General features: G+C 42.1%; 1 protein-coding gene across 1 annotated transcript in view; it reads right to left on the bottom strand.

Moving 5' to 3' along the window:
* The window catches only part of Retreg1 (reticulophagy regulator 1), a 126,897-nt gene that overhangs the window by 85,079 nt on the left and 24,979 nt on the right, over positions 1 to 16,839 (bottom strand). Inside the window, exons 2-3 of the mRNA XM_020179608.2 lie at positions 4,463 to 4,569; positions 1,659 to 1,689 (exon numbers count right to left, since the gene is read on the bottom strand). Coding sequence (XP_020035197.1) covers positions 1,659 to 1,689; positions 4,463 to 4,569 — 138 coding nt within the window. The remainder of the gene's footprint in view (positions 1 to 1,658; positions 1,690 to 4,462; positions 4,570 to 16,839) is intronic.

Below are 16,839 nucleotides of genomic sequence, written 5' to 3'. Positions count from 1 at the left end.
TTATTTTCAATCCTTTGAAGTTGCACTAACTCACTTGATCTAATTTTCACCCAACCACAGTTAGAGAGCAAACCGTGTTCTTTTGGTTTTTTTGTTTTGTTTGGTTGGTTGGTTTTTTGCCTGGTAAATGAGAAAACAGGCACAGAAGGCTTAAGACACTTATGCAGGGTGGCCCACCTGCTCCAGTATTGCACTGAGCAACACTGGAACCCAGAATCTCAACTGCCAAGCCAGGGATTGGCTTTGCCCAGAGCCACCTACATGACTTAAGTATGCCATCTTTCACACTCAAATCTCCTTCCGGCTATACTCTCATGAGTAGGCTTCTGATCCTCATTCAGTTTCCCAAATGAATCCTCCTGCTTAAAAAAGAACCAATTTTGAGAGACCTGAGAAATGCCTCTTTGGCAAGGTTAAAATAGACAGTCATAGATCATGTAAGTGACATGTACCCTTGATAGGATGTGACAAAATGGTACTTTACCTCAGTGTTCTTCCTCCTAGAAACACATAACTCTATAATCATGAGAAAAACATGACAAAAATGTCAAGAATGGCCCCCTATAATGGACCTGCCTAGGAATCCTCACAACTGTCAAGATTAACACAAACAAGGAAAATCTGAACCACTGCCACTGCCCAAGGAGGCAGGTGTGGTATATCCAGTGTGGTATATCCTAGGTGTGACCCTGGAACCAGAAAATGACATTAGGTAAGAGCTAAGGGAACTTGAACAAAGCACGGGCTGCAGCTAATAAGAACTTTCCCATGGTTGCTTCATTAATTGGACCAGGTGTAGCACAGAATGCCAGATGCTAACAGCAGGGAAGAGTGTGGGTGAGGGCAGTGCAAATCTTGTTCATGGGATTTTTCAAGGCATTATTTTCCCTTTGCACATTTATTTCGTGATGTCCATTTTGACACAAGCCAAATACCCCATCCTTTTTAAAATAATACAGACATATTTTTAAGGCATGAAGTTTTTAAAAATGAATTCCTACCAAAAATTCACTTTCCTGGAATATTAATCCTGAGCTGTTTTCCTCTTTCTACTCTTCATATGCTTGGTTGGTGAGGTGAGCCACCATCCCAGCTGTTTTCTCCTCCACGTGAAAACAGCACTTTTGCCACATGGTGGAGATGCACAGTAAATGAAAAGAGAGCCGAGGTTGCCCCAGTGGAGAGAGGGGTCAAGTGGCTGTCAGAGTCACTGCACCCTCACATGTAAGAGACTTGCCTATTCTTTTTCTCTACCCTCCTCCAAAGTCCTCTGAACTCACAGCATGGCTAAACCTTCCAGAACATTCCAGCAGAGTTGTATGACTCAGTGTAGCCCCATTCTCCACAGAAGCGATAGTCACACCCCAGAAATGAAGTCTGAAAGGAAATTCCTCCCTTTCCTCACTTCCAAATCCTCACACATTATGACTCTCACAAATTCACATTGCCCAACATTATAGTAAAATACAAACCATGACTAGATTAAGCCCCAGTTCTATCCTTGCCCTCAGTTTCACTGTATTTTTCCACTCTTGTAAATTATGGCAACGCTCAGGTCCCCATCACTAAAATATGATTTCAAAAATACATCCTGGCAGCTCAGTCACCTCCCCTACCCTGGCCTCCATTAGCCCCAGGACTGAAAGAATGTTCCCTACCTTTCGCTGAGGCTTCTCCACAACTGTGCACCTGTAAATGGGGACAAGGGAAATGTGAAAGGTAATCCAGGTGTCACTCTAATATGGCATTTCCCAACTTAGAAATATTTCGAGCTATTTCAAGTGAAATAACTAGATCTTTAAGTGCTAGAAACCATCAAATGTGGCAGTGTATACTTCAGGTACCCTGACTAATTCAGGTAATCAGCCCCTGAATATTCACTGAGACCCTACTCCATGCAAAACACTTACATAGGTACCATGATCAATGGAACACACTAACATAGTCCCTGCCTGGGGTACTTCACTGTCCAATGGGGCAGACAAAATACACACTATTATCTTTTAAATATTCTTACCAAATTTTTCAAGTGCACAGCTTTTGAACTATATGTTCAAGGCTGGACAGCAGATCTCAAATTGTTCATCTTTGATGGCTGAACTTCTGTACCTACTAACATCCCCGCATTACCTCCTCCATACAGACTCTGGGGAATCCTACAGAGTAGAAAACTCCTCTTGCATCCTTAAACTTGGCTTTGACCTCTTTGTCCTTCTTCCTGCTGGCAATCAGACCAGTCATTTCCACCCCAGGCTCTGCTTAAGCTCTAAGTTGGGAGGGGGGCCCAACACATGTCCCCATTGCTCCCCACAGCTACTGGGGAGCATTTGCAACCATTGTGTTCTTCCACTTTCCCTCTTGTGAAATCTGCAGTGCATTTTTGCCACAGCTCGGCACCTCACCTCTAATGAGAGCAGACCCAGTAGGGACTGGGTCCACGGACTCTAGTCCTTCATGTACCCAGCACTCACTGTCATTCCTACTTGGCTTATCCAAGGCTTGGATTAGTGCTCTACCTGGCAGCCTCATCTCTGACCATAGCCTTCAGAAGTGCTGTCTGCTCAACACCTGCAAAGCCTGAGAGTCGGTTGTCAGTGTACCTCTGCCCACCCTCCACTGACGACTGATTTACTCATTCCCTGTTCAGTCCCTGCCATTTATACTGTCCCTTGGCCCTCTCTTTGACCAGACTTCCCCCCTCTATTCAGCCCCCACCTGGTCTGTGCCCAGTGACTGCAGAGATTCTGTTATTAAGTTCTAAATGTCTGTTTCCCTGTCCACCAACCACACTCATTTCTCTCTTTTTTTAGTAAGGCAAGCAAGTGTACAAACATCTCCCTCCTACCTTCATCCATTTTCTCCACTCTAGGGTCCAGAGAGTGGTTAGAGACATGGCATATGAAAAGGTGAGTCACTGCTTCTAGAATTTACTAGAATCCAAGCTTCCAACTTGAATTCAGACCTTGCTATTGCCCAGAATTCCTTGGGGGTTTTGAGACTTTCAAATTCATCCTTATTCTTCCACAATTGTCTGTTCATTACTTGTGCCCAGACAAGGGGCAAAACTGATACACAACTTAAAATATTACATTGCTCAGCTTCCTTTGTACGTTAACTTGCTCTATTTAACTGAAAAAAACTTGCATGTACCTATGTCTTCTAGGATTCCCCTTAGGGTGGTCCTGGGGAGAACATGTTACAAAATCTATTTGAAGAAAACATGCCCTGCACTATGTATTGTGAGCCAAGGCAGGAATATAGGAATCCTGTGGACTAATCAAGGAGCTCCTGGGCAAAATCCTGAGGCATGAGATGCCCACCTCGAGACAGCCTGGGGCAAGGGGCAGAGCAGTCACCTGTTAGGGGTGAACCTGAAGGAGTCAGGTGGGGAGGGAAGGACAGAGGGAAAGAAAAAGTGCTTGTACAGATTCATGAAATGTAAAATTGGACAAAAACAAACATGTTCTCCTTCCCAGAAGGCTAGCATGAAGAAATTACCCTCAAACCTGGAAACACACTAATGTAAACAATCTTTCTAAAACGTGTTTACATATGATTTAGTTTTAACAACTGGAAAGACTTAAAATATAAAGCAGATCTAAAGCTGACCCACAGAATATCATTACTGCAAACCTGTACTGCTTACATCCATGGTCTTGAGTTACTATTACACAGGAAGTCCTCTCCTACAAAGTGGACTCAGTCACTCAACTGGGCCAGAAAGCTGAGCAGTTCTTATGCACATCAGTCCACAAGGACCTCAAAAAAACTATCCCTCCATTTGGGGTACATGTGGCCAAATGAAAGGTCCCATTCTAACCTCCTCAGAGCTATTTTTGATCAAATCTATCTTAGTACATATAGGTTCACGGTGCTCAATTTTTTTCCAGGAGGGACTTTTGCCCGTTTAAGTGTAGCTCCAACCATGGAAAAGCTTGGCTCAGATTTATAATATAATTTAATTACTCAAAAACCACCATAATCAAATTTTAAGATAATTCAAGTTCCCACTTTTAAACCTAATGTTTAAAATTATCTCATTTTTCATCAACTCATTTTTTAAAAGTATATATGACTACTTACTTTAAATTGTTTTTCTTCATTGGGGCAGAGAAAATTTTTATATAAACTAGCCCATTTTACACTGGCCTAGTTTCATCTTGTAGGATGTAACAAATATTTAACTATTATTCTCACTACAGCCTACTTAAAAATCAAAATGGTACTTGGAATAGCACTGAAAGTCGAGAGAAACCAGCACTCATAAACCTTTTGCCCAGTAGCTGCCATTAGGACCAGAGATGGTATCAGATAAATAAGTTATTATGTTGAAAGTAGAAAATCGGTGCTTATATGATGTATTACCTTGCTTCTGTTCAAAGGATTAACTGGCTAATACTCCTACAGAAAAATCAGACTATATAAAATTAAATGCATAAAAATTAAATCAAAATGTTCTTACCTCTTGTTCTAGACAAAACCATATCCTTTATTATTTGCATAATAACACGTCCGAGTATCATGACGGAAATCAGGTGATACACTCTCCATGGAGTCAATGCAACAAACCTATATCAGAAAAAAACAGGCAAACCGTTACTTCAATGTGAGGTCTTGTACCTTTCCTTTTAAAAAAAATGCATTCTATAATGATTTCACTTTTCAAAATCACCCCCATGTGACCACATGAAAATTATTTAACCTCAAATCGTCAAAATAAAAACCCTTCGGTTATATGGACTTTGGCACCAAGCTTTCTACGCCCACCTCAAATTTGGGCTGCTAATTTTCTCTCTTGGTCTCACCCAAGTGGCATTCCAGATGTTGGGCCTCTCCCCTACCGGGAGGAGTGGGAAGTATCTGAGGCAGAATTGTGGTGGGCTGAGGAGCCCACGCTGCAGGATGTTCTACAGACATCTGCCCTGCAGATGTTCTGAGCTTGCCACCCTCTGTCTCAGGTTTCCCTCTTACACCATAGTCACTTCTTGGACTGCCCTTGTCCCTGGCTCTTAAAATGACACAAAGCCTCCATGTCATTCACCATAAGAAATGTGCCTGCGCTGAAATGCATACAAGTGAAAGTAATGTTTATTCTGACAACTTATAATGCCTTTCGATGTTTCCATTCAGTTCTAGTCTATGTCTGAATGCAGACTGTGACTCACCAAACTGACGGAGGCCCACTCGTGAGTTGTAACTCATGGTTTGGCTCATACTGATTTAGAGGGAACTGCAAGTCCTAGGGTAGTGTGTTTCACTAAAATGTCCAATGTAGAGTAAGGTAAAACCCTAAGAAAGCCAGAAAGTCCCCTCAAGTTTACATGTTCTTAAGGCTAGCCAGAAAGCCATGTGTCTTTCTAAACACAAAGAAATGCAAAATCAACTGATACAGTCAAAGCCATTACTTATTCTCTTCACATAAGTTCCAAAGTTCCAGGAATTAAGACAAACCAGGTAATGACAGACATCGACTCACAGACCTGTTGCCAGACCTCATGTTGAGTTCATAAAGAACTCAATATGTCCCCACTCTAGATGTGTCCTGGGCAAGGGTCCAGTTGACATCTCAGCCAAGCATCTTGCTGATCATTAAAAATCCTTGGTCAATTGAGAACAACAATTTCTTGGAAAAGTAATGACAAACTTGTCCAGACTACTAAGCTGCTTCCTTGACAGGTTAGCATCATTTGAGAATGAATCTTTAAAATGAATAATTTTCATTTGAAAAAAATCTGTGCCTGTTTGATATTTTAATTATACACAACGTCATGGTTCTACTTTAAAATTCATAGTTAAGGGCTGGCAGAATGGCTCAAATCATAGAGTACCTGCCTGCCTAGCAAGTGTGAAGCCATGAGGCCCTGAGTTCAAACCCCAAAACTGCAAAAATAATCACAATAATAAAATAAAACATATAGTTAAGTAATTTAGACTTGTGATTTAATATTAAAATCTTAGAAACATAAGTTTAATTTATAGTTTTATAGGAATTGCCTAATATTAGAGAGGGCCTAGGTTGTTAGACAATCAAAGTGGTTTTTTAAAAACTAGTGTTTTGGTAAATTTCAAACATACAAAAAAAAAGAGACCCAAGTATAATAAACCCAACTTCAACAGGTGTCCATGCATGGTCAAACTTGTTTCCTGTACATCCCCTGTATTCCTCTGTATTCTGTATTTGCTGACCTCTCTCTTCCCCATCCAGATTATCTGAAGCATATCCTAAACATCATATAATTTAATATGCAAATATTTCCACTTATCCTCCCCCAAAAAGTTCTTTTTTAGCCAACCAACAATACCACTATCATACCCAAAAATTATTTTAATTCTTTTCAGATTCCACCCAGGCCCCAAGCATGCTAGGCAAGCACTCGACCACTTGAGTCATATGCCTGGCTCTTGTTTGTAGTGTTCTTGAGACGTGGTCTGGCTAACTTTGCCTGGACTGACCTTGAACTCAAAAAAGGGGACTAAGATAGAAAGGAGAAAAATGGAGGGGGTGTACCAATTCGGGTTATAATACATACATACATGGAAATGTCACCATGAAACGCCCTGTATAGCTATCTTAAACAAACAAAACTGTCATTTTTTTTATAAAAATGGAGAACAGGAAGGTAAAACAGGTCCTGTCTCAGGGAGGGGGAATGGTATCAGTGGGATGGGTAGGATATGAAGAGAGGGTGAATATGGTAGAAATATCATGTACACCTGTATATAAATGGAAAAAAGAGACATGTTGAAACTATTCCAGGACTGGGGAGAGGAGGGATAAAGGAGAAAGATGGAAGGGGTGAATTTAAGATACATTGTAAGAACTTTTGTAAATGTCACAATGTACTCCCAGTACAATAAGAAAAAGAAAGAAAGAAAAAGAAAACCTCCTGCTTCCGCCTCCTAAGTAACTGGATTATAGGCTTGCACCACCATGCCCTGCTAAAACCTGTGTCTTTCTTTTGTTTCTTCCTTCCTTCCTTCCTTCCTTCCTTTTTTTTTTTTTTCTTTTTGGCAGTACTTGAGTTTAAACTCAGGGCTCTACCCTTCACTCTTGCTAGGCTCTGCTGCCTAATTCACTCTAACAGCCCTTTTGCTCTGGGTATTTTGGAGACACGGTTTCACTTTCTGCGCGCATCGACCTAGACCATGACTCTCCTATTTTAGACTTCCCACCACATTCAGCTTTTCTCCATTGGGATGGGGTCTCACATACATTTCTGTCCAGGTCATGTTTTAATTCCCAACCTCATCAGATACCTTGTCAACATCAAATCTCCCTACTTTTGCACATGCATGTATACACACACACAGAACAAAACAGGATCTGAAAAGGTCAGACTCTGAAATTAGTAGATGTGGATTTAAATTTCTTGCATTCTCTAGATCTGCCTTCATCTTTTTCTTTTTTTAATTCTTGAATTTTTTATGGAAGAAACAGATTAAGTTTCTTAATTAAGTCTCCCAGATTTTGGGAACTGTTCATGGTATTCTTGTGGCTGCATTTTCATTTTCCTCCATTTTTTTGGTAGCAATTGGATGTAGAGGTCTCGCCAGATCCTCTTTCTTGTCTCTGTAAAACCCCATAACAGGTAGTGCTGCATGCTTTCATCAGAAGGCATGTGCTGTCTGGGTGCCTGGAGTCTATGTTTTGGTGACATTCAAAGCCATTAATGATCTCTGCATAGAGAACAGTTCTTTGGGGACTTTGCTGAGCTGGTGGCCCTTCATTCGGCTTCAGTATCCACCAGATCTCAGCTCTCTTTAAAGAAGAACCCCGTTCACGTTTGATGCTTGAGTGGGGAAGGTCACAAGATTAGCAGGATCAAAGCTTGACTCTTTCCCTTTATTTACCAGTGTTTTTCAAGAACACAGGCAGCTCCATAGGACCTTCCAAAGGTCACTAAGTAAGCTTTCTCCTTCCTCTCTCCCCTTAGTATTATAAAACCCCAGTAATCTGAACACGGGTGGCATGCTTCAGTCCACTGCAGCAGTGTCCTCACCAATCCTCTAGCCATCCCATCTTGGTTGATGGATTCCCCCTTTTGGTACAACCTTAGCACCACTTAAATGAAACACTTGAAATGGACATTGAAAATATAAAATTTACTAATGCAGTTTGAAATGTTCAGAGGAGTTTCAGCTTTATTAATGAAACCAATCATTTACCAAAGATTCTTTTGAAAATGCTTAGTAAAAATGGATCATAAACAAAATAACAGTTTTCCAGTTAAAATCTTAAAGGAAAAAGTGAGGGTTTTGAATTTGTAACTTCATGAAATCAAAATGTACGCTTTAAAAGGCAGTTGAAGAGCTGGGTGTGGTGGTGCACGCCTGTAATCCCAGCATTAGAGAGGCCGAGGCAGGAGACTCACAAGTTCCAGGCCAGCCGGGGCTACAGAAGCAAGACTCTGCCTCAAAAAATAATAAATAAATATAGCAAAACCAAATCATTTTCAGCCAAACTGTTTTACAGGACAACAAAACAACAATACCCATCAGCTAGATGTGGGTGATTCTCCTGCTGGAGCTCTGTCACACCCTGGGAGAAACACTGTGGCTGTCCTACCATCACTGAGCTGGATGGCCTCGGGGTCATGGGATTTACCTGCTCATCTGCTCCTACTCATCAGGTAGAATCACCCAGCTTTCCATAACCACTTCTCATCAAGAAAGACCACAGTTCCATGCAGCACCCTGTGTCCTGAGGAGTCCCTTCATTGCTGGCCTTGTTACAAGGATGAGCATGAGTCGGACACTGGGCAGTGGCAACTAAATCCCAGCCTGCCCTACAAAGATGGGACATAGACAGGAAAACAGCCCTGCAGAACCAGAGTCCTATGCAGAATGCCGTGAGAGCCAAAGAGAGAGCCCATAGCTACCTATGAAAGAGCAAGTTCTGGAGAAAAGTAGCATGGAAACTTTGACTTCCCAAAGAAGTCAGCTTTGGCCAGGTAGAAAAGAAATGCATTTCAGTCTGGAGAGCAGCATATACAAAGGAAGCTGCAAGATGGCCACGAGGCTAGGACCCCTTGCCTCCCTCCACCCACTGCCACTTGCTCTGTCCTCTAGAACCAAGTTCTGGATGAATAAAAGAACTGACTGCAGTGAGCATGGCATGTGTAAGAGTTTTATATGTATTCACTCATGTAACCTTATAACCAGCCCACTAGAAAGGTGCAGCCATGATTCCCATTTCACAGATGAGCAAAGAGAAGTTCAGAAAGTTGCCCCAGGCTGAACCAGGGAAGAGGTGGGACCAGGATGTGAATGCAGGCTGCCTGGCTCTATGCTGGCCTTCTTACAACTCTGCCAAATGCCTCCAGGACGGACTGTTTCTGCTGCTTTGTCTACCCACTATGCAAAGAGCAGGAAAGGTTGTCCTATGGTACATTTGATATATTGTAAGAACTTCTGTAAATGCCACTATGTACCCCCACCCAGCACAATAAAAACAAGAAAAGAAAAAATAATTGATCAATAGACTTTACTCTTTGGAGCAGTTAAGCAGGTAGCACGGAGAGTTTCCACACACTCCCTCTTCCATCCTTACTGGTATGGTACATTTATCTCAACAGAAGAACAACTGCTGACATGTTACCAGTCCATAACAGAAGTCCAGCGTTTACACCAGGCTTCACAATTTGTGAAATATATTCTTTGGGTTTTGACTGATGCATACTGTCATGTATCATGCAGGACACTTTCAATGCCCTAAAATCCCCTGCGCTCCACCATTCATCCCTTCTCTCTCAAGCCCCTGGCAAACACTCATCTTCACTGTCTCAGTTTGCCTTTTCTTGTCCTATGGTAAGAACCACACAGTATATAGCCTGTTCCTACTGCTTTCGTTCACTTAGCAATATGCTTGAAGAGTCCTCTCTGTGTTTTGTGGCTTAATAGCACATTTCTTTTGATCACTAAATAGTATTCCATTGTATAATACACTAAAATCTACCCATTCACCTTGAAGAACACCTTGGTTGCTTCCAGTTTGGGGCAATTATGTCTAAAGCTGCTATTAACATTCATGTGTAGGATTTTGTGTGTACACGTTTTCTACTCATTTTGGCACAGTGTCTTTTTTTTGACAGTGCCAACAGTATACTGGGTTGCACTGAATTATAGACAGTTAAAGGTTCTACTCTTCAGATGCAATTTTGCATTTAAGTATGTCCTAGTAAATTTGTTCTTGTTTGACAAAACCCATCCTTCAAAGCCACAGACCTTGACGGTGGCATCAATCACGTCTGTTTCCTTGCTCTGATTCAGAACACCCACCCATTTGATACCTGCCTGTCAACAGTCCTCAGTCACACTATTGATCAGAGATACGGATCAGTACTGCAGTCTTGCCACTCCCCATTAGCAAAGTGACCTAGATTTATTAATCTCACTTCATGAATATGGCAGACATTCAGCTTGCCACTATATTCTTGTCCTTATCACTCCATAATAAGAGACTTTCCTAAGCACCTTGCTGAAATCTACTGTATCCCTGAGGTCTAAGTGTCTGGAAATGTTGATTCACACAGCAGCTGCTGAGAGTTACTTTGAGATATGTGACTGTTCTCTGTGTAAGAACTAAACACCATCAGCCCCACCCATGGGTATCACAAGGCATGGCCTCAGTCAAAGCCAAGGGTGACCTTGCTGATCTACCCATTCACAGGACTCTCAGAAAGCATGTGGTCACCACCTGACTGATGGGGAAATTCTGAGGCGAAGATGGCCATACACAGGCTGTCAGAGGCTCCTGAATGCTACCAGACAGTTACCACCAGAGGGACTGTGCTCAAAGCACGGGATGCCCAGAGATTGTGAGAGCAGAGAGATCAGGTGCAGAGCAAAGAGAGGGGTCTGTGCTCACTCAGGGGGCTTCATAACTTTCCAGGTCCAAGGCAAGGTAAAAACGCAGACTTCTGACCAGGGCTGGAGAAGTCAGTAACACCTCCCAGCCCACTGTCACCCCAACGTGGACAAATGGGTGGTTCCCAAATGCTGCAACTAATGCTCCAAGGCACGTTTGGGAACTGGATCCAGGATGGGCAGGCAAGAGGCCCCTGCCCAGTGGCCCTGAGGGTACCACATTGCTGCCAGCCAGGGCAAGGATGGTCCCTACCTGTCTCACAGCTGTGCAACACACAGCCCCTCACGCTCATGCCCACTTGATGGGTAGGCAGGACAGGGGAACATACAACCGTGCCACTAACATAGGTGAACACTAACCTGGGCCCTCATGAAAAGTGGGGTTGGGAGTGGGTGGCAGGGTGCCCAGTCTACCCTCACTGAGGCCCTACTACAGTGTATTAATAAAGGATTTTTCTTCTTAAAAAAATTTAATTCCATGAAAAGACCAGTGACCCTTGTTTTAGACACATTAGGCTAGGGACCCATGGCCACAGCAATGGGTGCTAGATCCAAGAAGACTGAGAAGGACCATTTTCACCAAGCCCCAAGTTTCTAGATATCAGAAACATCTTTCTATAGTCTGGTGGACTTCTTATAGCTAATTAAAGGGGAAAAAATTACTATGTCTTTTAAAATCAAATTATTTGTTTACTGAAAGAATTACATGTTCAAAAAAAGCTGACATATTACCATTACCTGACAGAAGATATTCCAGATTTTAGAACCCAAGGCAGGCAAATGTTATATATGGCAATTATAATAAACATATGCATACCCTGAGAGGCAAACATTACATAAGACAATTATATGCTATGCAAAAATAAAATTATCTGTGTGTAATAACACCCTGTTTGTCTTATAAAGACATACTATGCAGTTTGCCCACTACTGGAAAAGTACAGTTCTGCAAATCACAATGTGTACATTTCTCTTCGCAAGTTGTGGCCTACTTCCCCACCTCAATGTGATGACTGTTTTAAAAACACACCACATTCCCCAGGTGACTCATGTTTGGCTTGTGATTATCACAGCCCACAGATAATTTCCAGCCATACTTGTATAGCACCATTTCTGATTCATTTTTATATTGGGTAAATTTGTCTATTTGCTTTTTTTCTTGCTGGTTTTCTGCACTTTCTTCTATTCCATTCCCAGAGTCAGTAACATTATTTTGAACTTGAATCAGGGTTTCAAGCAATCAACTGTCTTTTCCCACTTGTCATATTTTATGGGACTAGTCTCTGTTCAGTTATCTGGGCCCCCTAAGAAATGAGACCCAATCCGCATGCTCAGAGACAAAGGAGAATAAGAGAAAAACAGGTAAAAGTCCAAAGAAAGATCCAAAGATTGGAAAGGTCAACATTTCTGACCTTTCTGAAGCTCAGATTTTTTACTATTTCAGAATGAAGTTTTCCTAACAAATTGTAGGCTTTGACTAATACTGTGATTAGTCTTCATTTTCTACTCATAGACACAAGACAGCTGGGCACTCACTCCAAGAAGATGCTCGACAAGGAAATAATAGTCAGACATCATCTTACCTTTCTGTGCATCAATGATCATTCAGACCCCTCCCAAGGCCATAGCTCTTTCTTGTCCCTTTATTGATTTGGGGACATTGGTTGGACTGTTCTGACTTGGGAATAAAGCCCCAGCAAAATGACCAGAGAGTAGAGGCAGGCCCCAGGCTGTTCAGGCAATTTATAGGGTGAAGAAAGAAAGTAAGGATTCACCAGCTTTCTGTAGAACCACTGAGTAGCTAACTACAAAAACCTTTTAGACTATTATATATCCCTTTGACAAGGAAAACCTCCATTTTCCATTACTCCATGATAAGACTTGAAGACCAAATTACATGGCTCCATAGGATAAATGTCTTATAAAGCAAAGAAAGGGATCATTCAACATGAAAAAAAAAGGCACCAGAAATTTCTTTGATGAATGGAATAAACAAGACTTAGTTCTTCCCATTTGTAAAAAATTTAACTTTCATTTCTAGCTAAGGAATAACCCATTTTGTTCTATGAAATGAATGGTGCCAAAAGCTAAAATATACAACTTTTTTGTCCTTAAGGAAATAAAGGTCTGTGGATAAAAGCACTAGAACCCTTCAGCTTTCTAATGTAGAAACAGCTCTGCATTATTTGCTTTAAAACTCTTTCAAACTACAGAGCTAAAAATAAGGCTTTGTTTTCCTTTACTATAATATATAAAACTGTAGACTGAGCCCAGTCAGAGTCCTTAATGTATGCTGGCTTCCTCTAATAGTATGGTAGCTCCAGACATGAAAGAAAGAAGGGTCTCATGAAACAATGATTTACCAAGCACCATTCAAAGTCCAGATCGTGGGGCTGGAGTCACGGCTCAAGCATTAGAGCCCTTGCCTAGCAAGCATGAAGCTGAGTTCAAACCTCCACCCCCACTCTCCAAAAAGAAGTCCAGATCATCACACCAGAAAATGATTATTTTATTAATCTACCTCAATATAATATCCGAAATTCCTGAATCCTTTTATGGGATTCCACAAAGTTAGTGACTAAAGATACTACATGAAATTAAATGTTAATTAATTAAATTAAATTAAGGGGGGGAAGGCACCAAATAAATTAAGGTTCTCCAAATTATAATAGGTATCCCATTTTCAAAGATGTTTAAAATGTGGGCAAAGAGATATCTATTTCTTTAAAATCAACAAAATATATAGTTTTAAGTAATATGGAATCAAAATGGAGTGAGATAAAGTAATAACTTAATTAATTACAAGTCATAGATTATATGAAACTCAAATTCCTTTTTTTTTTCCTAGAGAAATAATTCTTTAATTATGACAACCACAAAAGTGAATGAGAAGCAAGAGAGGGAGGAGAAATGGCGAGGGGGGAGATTTCTATCTCTAGGGTGATAAGAAATTTTGGAAGACATCAACAGGCAGGGAGATGGTGGGCAGCATCAATCAGCTGAGCCTGCAGCAGGGGAAGGAATGGGCTAATTCTAGGAGGAACAGGTTGTGACAATCCAGTGAATGCAGGGAATGTGCCCAGGTCAGCAAAGCACAGGGATGGAGAAACAGACAAGACAGCAGGGAGGCACAGCAGGAGTTCATGTTCTGTTTACATGCTGGAGCCCACCAAGGGGAGAAGCCAAGGTCACAGCTGAAGTGGAACCAAGGCCATCTGCGATCCAGGCAAAGGGCAATTCAGCATGGTCAACTCTGATGCCTTGTACTGAAATTATAAGAAAACTCTGAGAAGTCAACTCAGATGTCCCCCAAGGCATAGGCATGCCATGGATGACTAAAGTTGAATGTCTGATGATGTGTATTGCCTGGTACCTTCTTCTTGACCTGGTTGAGACAGGGAAAAGGACATCCTCCAGGGGCAGGTGAGTCACCCTTGCAACCTACTCTAGCTGAGTGACTAGTAAGTTAAATAATGTACCAGATTCAGTCATAGGAGGGAGCTAAAAGAAGGAAAAAGAAAAGGACCAACCAAAGCCACCCATTGCAACCAAGAGCAGGATGGTTAAGAGAGAAAAAAGAAATTAAGAAGGAGAGCAAGGGACAGAGAAAAGAAATAAGCAAGTGAAGGTTAGGAAGCTGCAGGAATGGGCAGTCAGTTTTTTGGGATTTGTATGCAATTGGCAAGGTGATATCTATATGTCTACCCTTGAGAATGAGAGGCCAGTGTGGCCCAAGCACTCCACATCCCCCACCTGGGTCTCTCGTGGTTAAATTAATGCACTACTGGACTGCCTTTTCATCGTCAGAATTACTTGAGGCGCTTTTTAAAAGATACCTGGACCCCACTCTGGACCCAGAACACCAAGGAGGTACAGGCAGAATCCACATGTGAAAAGCCAGGCTCATGGGCCTCTAGACTTCACAGGCCTTTCAGGGCATTGACAGTTCAAACATTCTCCGATCCACAAACCCCAGTCTAGAGGCAAGCCATGACACTGGTACAAATACCAAAGTGAGCTCTGGGTACTCTTCTTCCTAAATTAGTCAGTGCATATACTTGGTATCTCAGTCCACAATAAATACCATTGACTACATGGCTTATAAACCACAGTTTTGGATGCTGGGAGGTCCAACATTAAGGTCCTAGAAAATTTGGTGTTTGATTTGGTATTTCATTGTGTCCTCACATGGTAGAAGGGTTGAGGGATGCTCTCTGCCAGGAGATTGTTTCCAGTCAACTTATTTCTAGGTAAATGAAGCTTAATCATATCCTAATAACCCACTGTCCAGGACCATGGCCAGATACAGATGACCCAGAATGGTTAACAGCCATCCCTTACCAGGTTCCTGGACTCAACAATAAAACTTCACACTGTCTACAGCCTCCCTCTCCTAGTCTGGAACCACAGCATTTACTTCTAGAACTAGGTCTGAGGCTTTTACAACTCTTGGGCCAACAGTATTAGTTTGCTGATAACAAAGTGTCAATACTGTATGACTTAAAATTTAGTTTCTCACAATTTAGAGGCTAGAAGTCCAAGATCAAGATGTCGGTGGTGATGTGCTTTTTCCTGAAGCTCTTTAGGCTCGCAGGTGGCCGTCTTCTTGCTGTGTCTTCACAGGGTCTTTTCCCCTGTGCTCCCTCATCCCTGTGTGTTGCACCCACATGTCTTCACTTAATCTTAATGTCCTACCTCCAAATATGTAGTCACAGTCCAAGATGAACTGTGATGTGAGTCGGGACTTCAACACCTGCATTCTGACACCAAGTGTTTGAGCCGCTCAACTGCCTGCTCCAAGATCTACTTCAATGTCAAGGTTAACTGGCCCTGCCATGTGCCTATCACATGTGCCTATGATGCTCTAGATCCATCCCTTCTTCTCCCAAACATTCTGTCAGGCTGTTACACTCAGTAAACAGAATGAGAACAAGGCTGCAATATCTGAACAAGCTGTAAGAAACTGTGAAGATTAGAACAAACAGTTTACTTAAGATCAGAGAGGCCACAATATTCTGGTTTACACAGTACCCTGACCTACTTAGGTTTGGGCAATAAATTTTATGGTCACACTGTTTAAGAGCCAAATGAACACATAACACAGAGAAGCAACTGTCTAATTTGTTTCAAAAGCCCAAATAATAAACTATGCTGTACAGTAAATCAGTGGCTGTGGTACCCTAAGGAGGGCCACTTGTCTGAAGGCTTTCACCAGCACATTGAAACTGCACTGCCCAGCAGAGCACACCTGGTCATGTTATTAACAGACACCTCCCTTCATGGAAGGTCACGGTACCCTGGACGTGTGGGCAGCCACCCGCACAGACTTTCTTGTAGTATCTGGAACCATATCCAGTACTCCTTTCTAGAAAACGTCATCTACTTTTATTCCTTATTCAGTGCCAGAATATTAAGAAACCATATCCAGCCAGAACTGGACATGGACACATGCAAGGTACAGACCCATGAAGGCCCTGGTAGGCATCTGTCCCTATGGAAGGCAGCCCTGGGATAGGGAACTCAAAGCTGAGGATTATAATTCCTGTTGTTAAAGGAACAACCCAGGGTGAGAATGTTGCTGGCACGGAAGGGGAAACCATTGCCCTCAATTCTAGGGATGGGGAGCTATCTGCAACCAAACCTGAGAAAGGATGGAAAGAGCCCATGTATAAGTGCACGAGCATGAGGGAGAATTGGCAGCTGTCTCCTGGACCCCACTAACTGAAGTTCCCTAGTCTGTTTCTAGAACATTCCAAACTGAGAATGAACCTGGGATGAGAAGGAATCTCTTTTGACATGTGTTAATTTTTCAGATTCCCCCATCCTCAGGCCCATACACACAAAGATTATGTGGACCAGTCTGCTGGAAGCAGGGTACGCAAGTCTGCAAGAGAACCAGCTCTCACTGCAACAAGAAGTCCTTCAACCACAAATCTGCAGCAGATGTTGAACCTTAACCTCCAAGTCCAAGTT

The sequence above is a fragment of the Castor canadensis genome, chromosome 6, assembly GCF_047511655.1.
Source record: "Castor canadensis chromosome 6, mCasCan1.hap1v2, whole genome shotgun sequence".
In the NCBI taxonomy this organism is placed as follows: Eukaryota; Metazoa; Chordata; class Mammalia; order Rodentia; family Castoridae; genus Castor; species Castor canadensis.
The sequence above is the reverse complement of the archived record's forward strand: the minus strand, read 5'-3'. Positions and strand labels throughout refer to the sequence as shown.